This window comes from Mastomys coucha, unplaced genomic scaffold (genome assembly GCF_008632895.1).
Source record: "Mastomys coucha isolate ucsf_1 unplaced genomic scaffold, UCSF_Mcou_1 pScaffold18, whole genome shotgun sequence".
In the NCBI taxonomy this organism is placed as follows: Eukaryota; Metazoa; Chordata; class Mammalia; order Rodentia; family Muridae; genus Mastomys; species Mastomys coucha.
The window spans coordinates 68,889,010-68,897,758 of record NW_022196900.1 but is presented as its reverse complement, the minus strand read 5'-3'; the positions used below and the strand labels follow the sequence as shown (position 1 = coordinate 68,897,758).

At 43.2% G+C, this 8,749-nt stretch overlaps 1 protein-coding gene, 1 long non-coding RNA gene and 1 other non-coding gene across 6 annotated transcripts in view; 1 reads left to right on the top strand and 2 right to left on the bottom strand.

Annotated features, from left to right (window-relative positions):
- The window catches only part of LOC116096404, a 64,137-nt gene that overhangs the window by 5,774 nt on the left and 49,614 nt on the right, over positions 1-8,749 (bottom strand). The window lies entirely within an intron of this gene.
- On the bottom strand, positions 3,772-3,903 carry LOC116097313. Its single transcript, XR_004121356.1, has one exon. It is a non-coding gene; the product is annotated as a small nucleolar RNA SNORA17 (small nucleolar RNA).
- The window catches only part of CUNH1orf185 (chromosome unknown C1orf185 homolog), a 19,707-nt gene continuing 19,374 nt past the window's right edge, over positions 8,417-8,749 (top strand). For 2 of the 4 annotated variants that reach the window (XM_031378178.1, XM_031378176.1), the window contains exon 1: positions 8,417-8,469. In XM_031378178.1, coding sequence (XP_031234038.1) covers positions 8,454-8,469 — 16 coding nt within the window. In that variant the 5' untranslated portion in view covers positions 8,417-8,453. The other 2 variants (XM_031378179.1, XM_031378177.1) reach the window with 1 other exon arrangement.

Here is an 8,749-nt window from a genome sequence, read left to right as displayed (position 1 = left end):
TGTTCCTCTTTCTCCACAACCTCTCCAGCATCTGCTGTCACCTGAGTTTTTTATCCTAGCCACTCTGTGAAGTCTACTTTTTCAGATGTGAGTAGAGGTATTCTGACTTGCTTCTGGTATATCATTCTTTATCCTTTACCCATTGGTCTGTCTCCTGATAGCAAAATACATGTCTTGCAGGTAACAAACAGTTGGGCCTTGTTTCCTAATCCATTCACCCAGTCTGTGTCATTTAATTGGTGAGTTAAGACTGTTTACACTTTTTTTTTTTTTTTGGTTTTTTTCGAGACAGGGTTTTTCTGTGTAGCCCTGGCTGTCCTGGAACTCACTCTGTAAACCAGGATGGCCTCGAACTCAGAAATCCGCCTGCCTCTGCCTCCCAAGTGCTGGGATTAAAGGCGTGCACCACCACCGCCCGGCAACTGTTTACACTTAAGTTATGATCAAGAGGCATTTGCTGATTCCTGTAAATGTGTTGAGTGTTTTGTGTTTTTCATTTTTGTTTTTGTTTTTCGTATTTTGAGACAGGGTTTCTGTGTAGCCCTGGCTGTCCTGGAACTCACTCTGTAGACCAGACATGTTTTGTGTTTTTCCAGTTAATTTAAATACTTTGTTCTTTTATTTCTTTCTATTCACTGTAGGAGTTTCCCATTTTACTATGTAAACTACATAATTTGATTATTTCATGGTTCATACGTTCTTGTGAAATTTATCCTGTTTGTGGCTCTCTCTCCATCTCTGTGTAGGATTCTTTACATATCTTCTGCAGTAATGGCTTGATAATAATTAATTGATTTATTTTGTGACTATCAGGGGAGATCTTTACTTTCCCATTGATATAAAGAATAACTTTGGTGGACATAGTAACTTTTGTTCATAATTATCTACTTTCAGGGCTTAAAATATTATTCTAAACTTTCATGGCTTTTAGAATTTCTTCTGAGAGGTCTCATGTAGTTCTGATGAATTTTGCTTTTGTATGTAGTTAATTTGGCATTTTTCAATTACTTCTAGCAATATTGTTTCTCTGCTTTGTACGCTTGGTGTTTTAACTATAATGTGACATGAAACTACTTTCTAGTTATGTCTATTTAGGATTCTAAATGTCTCATGTACTTGGATGTCCAGGTCCCTTCCTAGATTTGGGGAATTTTCTACTATAATTGCATTTAACAGCTTGTCTGCCTTTAGTACTTATATCACTCCTGCTTCTACCTCATAGGTTTCTAGGTTTGTGTCCACGACTTCTTGAAAGTTGTTAGTATAATTATTTTTCTTTTTATTGTTATCTGAGCCTAATAACTTTTTGATCTTGTCTTCAACCTTTGTTATTCTCTGTTTGTTTTAATATAGTATAGTGTGGTTTCTACTGTCCCTTAGAAAGTTTTATTTGTTGAATTTTTATTTCTAAATGCTTAACTTTTTATTGATTCTTTGTGAATTTTACATCATGCACCCCAATCCCTTTCACCTCCCCTCTTCTCCTTGCACCTACTTTCCGCCCTTACAACCTTCCCCCACCCCACAGTATACCCTTTTGGCCACACTTCCCTGCTTGCAATGTTCATTGCAGCGACTCATTGGTCTGGTGTGAGACTGTGGGAGAGTGGACCATGCCAGGAAACTTGGTAAGGTAGAGTGGGTCTGAGACCCCAGAAACTCACACCTGAGCCGCCAGGCACCTCCCTGCTCCCAGCCAGATTCCTGGGCCGGAACATGTGCCACGTTCCCACTAGGTCATGTATCCCAAAACAGAGTTCTTCATGCTAATGAGGTACCTAAAGGCTCCGAGGGTTTAGCTAATAAGCTTCCCTTTCTGAACATTCCTTCCTACAAACGGTATTTAATCTCTAGTCCACCCTGAGATGTTAGTACCCATCCATTTTCCACAATGAACAACCAATAAACGGTATGGATAAACATGTGCTGTCTCTTTAATTGAGAACCACAGTAGGGAGCGTGGAGAAGGCCTTTGCCTTAAAGTCACAGCTTAGGTCTTCTGCAGAAGAACTCTGCACTTCCTCTACCTTCACCAATAAACTAAGGTGGAGTTCCTGTTCCCCCCACCCCCTAGTCACTATCTTCAGCCTGTTGCTGACTCTGCTCTCAACTCCTTGAGACTCAGCAGCAGCGTCTGAATGTCCAAGAGTTTGGGAGTGCCCAGTTGGACCCCTGACACTTCGTTCCTGACTTATCTGTACAGTTCTCTAGCTGTGACTGGAGGCAAGAAGTCAGGGAACCTCAACTTCAGTCCCCACATCTCAGACTGTGTTTTCCCACCCCATCCTCCCCTCCCCACTCCAGCAGTGTCCCAGCGCTTCCCTGAAGCCCAGCACCTGAAGCGCTTCCCTGAAAACAGCAGCGCTTGGGATACGTGCAGTCAAGCTTCCCTGTGTTTTGTCTCCCCAACAGCTGTGTCCAACAGCTGGGCAGAACGTGGTCCCACACGAGGCCTCTGCTTTCTGCTACAGCATCAATACTAGAACCTCACTAGGACTCATTTCTGATATCCTGTTGTTGCTCCACACATGGGGATTCTGTGGCCTTGGATCGGCAGAACTGGGCAGTTCATGTACTCCAGCAGTTCATAGATGGGGTAGATGTTGGGGTGGATCAATTCAAAGACCTGGATCTGAGGCCTAAGAAGTATCTGAGCTGGTCAGTCTGCCAGCTCTCACACACCCACACCACTGGGTGAGCTCTCTTACTCTGCCTCAGCTGGCCTGTCCAATGCCACCACCAGGAAGGGGCATAGCCGGCTCTCCTGCCCTCATGACCCCAGGACCAGGTCTCCCTCCTGCCACAGATAACAAAGGGCAAGGAGGAAAAAGGGTATCTCTCCCTTATCCTTCCCACCGCACACACAGGAGATGAGTGGCAGAACCAGCTCTCCCATGCTTATACCCTCAGGGCCAGTTCACCCACAATTCCCTCAACCAGGGCCAGCTCGACCGCGCTTCCTGGGCAACTTTCCGACATGCTGTCCTTAGACTGCAGCTGGCTAGGGGTGAGATCAGTTTTCCTGCTCTCATACCCCCAGGGCCAGCTCTCCCACGTTGCCCAGGTAAGGGTGGGCCAATTCCGCATAGCCCTTAAACACTAACATGTGGCAGCCTAGACCAGGGACATCTGCCTGGCCTTTGGTGATAACAGAACTCTGTTGATGAAGACTACAGACCCAGACATGGCTCCCAATGGCCGCACAGGCCAGGACCCCACCATGATCCCAGTTGGCATCACCGGCTACTTATATCAGGCTTTTTCTTACTCTCCTCGAGTCTCTAGTTCTGCCTCTCCTCAGTGTGCCCGTATCTTTCTGTTTCTCTTTCTCTTCCATTTCTCCACCACTTACTTGCTCCTCTCAGGGGTGCCTGGTGACTCTGAGAGTCTGGAGTCATCTCAGGAGTGGTCCCAAGAGTCTGTGTATTATAGCACCTGGCAGTGGACATCCCTGGCATGGTCAGCTCTCCCCAGACCTGCACAGCCCAGGACTGGTGGTCATTTCAGGCTAGCTCCCTCTCTAGACTGGTGGTCACCTTGGGCTCACTACTTTCCTGACCAGCCCACATGGCCCCATGCTGATGTCATCTAACTAAGACTAGCTCCTTGCCTGGGACCCAGCAATTCCAGGTGGGGGCTCTTTTAGTCTCTGGCTCGCTTCCTGCCCTGGGAACCCTTCCAGGCTTGCCTGGAACTGGGCTAGGGGTCATCTTAGGCTAGCTCTCTGTCTGGACCTCCTGGCACTCAACTGGTGGTCATCTCAGGTTCCCTTTTTTCAGGGAGTGTTAGGCCAGAGGCTCACAGGTCATAACACCAAGCTTAGACCTATCCTTTCTCCTCTCTGCCACCTACTGATGCACATGTGACACAGCAGCCACACCTGCAAGTGCCTCTAGGGGCAGGTATTTCTAAAACTTTTAGAAGGTGTTCCCCAGAATCTCAGTTTTCTTATGAATTGTTCAGGTATATTATTGGGTTTCTCATCTAGCTCTTAAAAGAGAAATATTACTATTATTGTGTGTGTACATATGATATGAGAAGTACATGAGGCAAGTTTATTTACCTACTGAGGTATCTTGCCACCCCTCACTTAACTCTTTTTTTTTTAATTTATTGTTTATTTTTACATATATGGGTATTTTGTCTGTACAGTGCACAATGCTCTTGCAGTGTTCATGGAAGCCAGTAGAGGGCATTAGATCTCCTGTAACTGGAGTTAGATGGTTGTGGGCTGCCATAGAGGTGCTAGGAATTGAACATGGGTCCTCTGGAAAAGTAGCCAATGCTCTTACCTGCTTTTGATTCCCAGCATTCTCATGGCATCTCAAAACCTTCTGTTTTCCAGGGTTCTCTTCTGATCTTCTCTAGCACCAGGCATACTCACGGTACACATATACACATATACACGTGCAGGTAAAACACTCATAAGTATAAAAGCCACTCTTATAAGTCTAAAAATGTTTTTTTAACAAATAAATAAATGTAACAAAAAGATGAAGAGGCAATCATATGGGGTGACTTTAGAAATAATGAGAAAAAACTTTAGACAAACTCTCTACTGAAGACAAAGAGGGTAGAAATTCTTTGTCCCCACTCCCATCCCAAGTTTGTCCTTCAGCACTTTCCTAGGAGTAGGGAGCAGCTGTTTTCTCTCTGATGTCCAAATGAACCACTAAGGGACATTTGTAGACGAAGCTCTGCCCTCCTTCAGGACCATGCTGCTGTGCTGGTTTCCAGGCTGAATTCATGTCAGTGTTTTTCTGTGTGCAGACCTGCTGACATAGAGCACACAGGAGCTCCCCTCTACTGCCCCCACCAACTGAGACTAAGGATGACATTACCCAACCCCCTTCCTGGATGCCCCCTCCCACCAGCCGATGTGGGTTTGGCACAAGAAATCCCAGAGTGGCAGCTACTTTCCACCAAGTCTCTCTGGCCCTCTGAGAATACAGAAAGTAGTAAGACCAAAGCAATGTGGGCCAGAGGGTCAAGAGTAATCCTGTGTGCCCTAGCCACGAAGCTCTCTGCCCTATGCAGCTACTATGTTATCTCTCCTTCTGCAAGAATTTAAACAAAAGTTGCTCTGATACAATCACTCGCAAATCCCTTCTTCAGAAAGATTCATATTTTCAACCCAAGTAGCTCTTTCTGTCCCTGTGTCTCTGTCTCTCTGTGTGTGTCCCTTTCTGTCTCTGTCTCTTTCTCTATGTGTGTGTGTGCACGCGCGTGTGTGTGCGTGTGTATGTGTGTGTGTGTGTGTGTGTGTGTGTGTGTGTGTGTGTGTGTGTGTGTGTGTGTAAATCAGAGTACTAGTTGCAAGCAAGCTTCAGAGTGGTCACTCATTTAGTTGGGGGTAGGGGGCTTTTGGTCTTCTGCTCTCCCTGAATGAAAGACATGAATGTAAGACTTCTGGAATGATCCCCTTCCACAACAGTAGCAGGCAAGCTAGGAGGTGCAGGGCCTCCCTCTCCAGTATACTTGCTGCACATGGTTGATGCCCCTTCTTATTCTGCCGCTCTGTGGTGCCCCGAGGAGCTTACAGAGGTCTACTCTGTCGCCTTCATTTCCCTAATCGAAAGTCCAATATTTCTGGATTTTATCTCCTTTCTGTCTACTGTTTACCACCATCCTTCCTTGTCTTTCTGTGCCATCTACACCCCCCAGTAATCATGAACCTGAGATTTTATTTCAGATTTCTGGAGGCATAGGAATGTTCTGGGTATCTTGAATCCACCATCTTCTCTCCACCCCAGAGGCATTTCTTTAGAAAAAGAAATCTATTATCATGCTAATACATGTTCTAGAGGGTCACTTACTACTTGTAATGTTTACTTATTATGTAGTTAATATTTCAGATTTCGGGCTGGAGGGATGGCTCAGTGGTTAAGAGCAATGACTGCTCTTCTGGAGCTCCTGAGTTCAAATCCCAGCAACCTCATGGTGGCTCACAACCATCCATGAGATCTGATGCCCTCTTCTGGTGTGTCTGAAGACAGCTAAAGTGTACCTACATATAATAAATAAATAAATCTTTTAAAAAATATTTCAAATTTCATTTGCCCACATTGACTCCAAGGGGTCAGACAATGATCAGTGTAAGACAAGGGTCTGGCAAAGATACAAAGTCAGTCACTCATTATTTCTCAAAGAAGTTAAGTATATTTTATGTGGAACATACACAAGTAATAAAGTGGGTGCTGTAGTTTGAGAATTGATAAAGTTGACTTCCATTCTCACAGTATTAATAACAAATATTTAATACCTTTGTAGATTTAAAATGTTTTCATTCATTAGCTGTAGTCGTCTTTCTTGTATCTCCCTGAAGTCAAGATTCAGAATCAGAATTCAGCTCAGTACGTTTCCCACTAAGAGTTGACTAGCTTCTAGGAAAGAGAGAAAGAGAGAGAGAGAGAGAGAGAGAGAGAGAGAGAGAGTCTTTCTGGAGGATCTTCAATGACAGCTACATTTTCTTCTGACCAGAGAAACTTCTCTTTGTCATTTTTGTTTATTGCCGTTAATGTTTTTGATTATTGAAAATAAAATATTTTGGTTTTGTCTGGACTTTCATTTTATGGCAGAGTTGTTGTTTTTTCTTGGCATCCATTATAAGATTTGTTTGTACTGAAATTTAATGTCATGTCTAGATTGATGCCTTTGGACAAAATTAGCTACCCAGATTACAACTGAAAACGTCGATCTGAAGAAGGAAACTGTTTACATTGTCCATTTGGAAAATGGAAAATATTTTCTATAAGTAGAAATATTGATGTGGTCATAATAAAATATTAAGCTCTTTTTTTCTGCTCTATGATGGGAAACCCAGAACATTGTCTCTAACACATGATATTCTTTGCATGACTGTATGTGTACATACATGTTCCTTTGTTTGCACATGTGAGTGCAGGTGTTTGTGTGTATGTGTGTATGTGCACATGTGCATGTGGAGGCCGGATGCTAAATGTAGAGCATCTTCCTCAATTACTATTTGCCTTAACCTTTGAGATGAACCTGGAGCTTGTTTGTTGGTTAGATGGGCTAGCAAATCCTAGGAATTCCCCTGTCTCTGCATCCACAGTGATGGAACTTCAGGTGCAGGCTGCAGAACTCTGTTTTTTATATGGATGCTGAACTCCAAACCCAGGTCCTTCTGGTTTGTGTACTGAGCACCTTATCAACTGAGCCATCTCCACAGTCACTGATGCTCTTTATGTCTGGAATATAACAAACCTTAAGGAAGACATTTAAAAATACAGAAAGAAGCCAAGATGTAAGATTGACAACATATTTTATAAAAGTCAAGTGGAAGTCAGGTGGACCTCTGTGATATAGAGGGCAGCCCAGTCTACATAGCAAGTTGCAGGCCACTTAGAGCTTCAGAGTGAGACAACTGTCTCAAACAAACAAACAAACAAACAAACAAAAGACTGGTAGCAAAGGTGTATTTGAAAGTATGAGATAAATAGTTCTGAAATTAGAAACAGTAAGTAGATGTCATTGCATGCATTATCAAGAAAGAAAGAATATTTGCCATGACCAGCAGAAGGAGCTCACTGTCTATATAATTCATGTGAGTTCATTCACGTTAAAAACACTGGAGAGACAGAGGCAAGCCGATCTCTGAGTTCTAGGCTAGGACTATACAGAAATACTGTGTAGAGATGAAGAAAGGGGGAAACAAACAAACAAAAACCCCCAAACAACAGGGAACGCAGAAGTATGAGAGAAATCATGGTTTATTTTTAGAACCTCTTTCACATGAGCTATTAGACTATGGAATCTAGAGCTATAATTCACTAAGAACAAAATGTTGGCCTTTTCAAGAAATATATACTAATAGAGCAACATTTCGTTTGTTTTTGTGACAGGGTAGACCTATGTAAACCTAGTTGTCCTGGAACTTACTACATAGACCAGACTGGCCTTGAACGCAAGAAGATCCACCTACCTCTGCTTTTCATGTTCTAAGATTCAAGGTATGAGCCACTATACTTGGCATCAATAATTTTAGATGTCTAGAGAGTTTCTCCCTTATGGGGTGGGGGGAAAGAAGGTCAATTCTAGTCCCTGAGTATTGCTTGCATGGTACCTCACAAACCTTGACATCTTCTATTCATTCTACTCATTAAAAATATTTTTCTGCCTCTCCCTATGATTTCTTGCTGCCCATGAGTTGTTTCAAAAGGGATAATTTCCACATTTACTATTTTCCAACTGTTTCTCATGTTGGAGAGTATAGAACACACCCTTACAAAGAATGTGAGCTCTTGTGAGGCTGAACTTTCTATGATATTGACTCAATGTAGTAGACTGATGCCATATCAACCTGTGACTTCCACAGTTTCCATGGGGATCATATACGGAAGAATAGTCCCTCCCATAGTCTGGAAGAAAAGACTTCAGACAGCTTTTATGACATCATTGCGTTCAGATTCCATTGGCCAGAACTCTGTCATATGGCTTCACCTCATGGTGAGACAGTCTAGTGTTTTGCCTACAAAGAAGAAAATGTGTTTGGAGGAACAGCCAGAAATCTTTCTGTTCTCTGGAAGAACTTGTATAAGATAAGAAATGCTAGCATCATGGGTACACAGTAGAAATTGTAACATTTTGGGGACCACCAGTTTCTTTGGGGGAAAATTTTTGTAACTGCTGACTCAGTATAATGAATGAGTTCTCTTGGGTCTCTCTCTGTGTCTCTCTGTGTCTCTGAGTCTCTGTGTCTCTGTGTCTGTGTCTGTCTCTCTCTCTC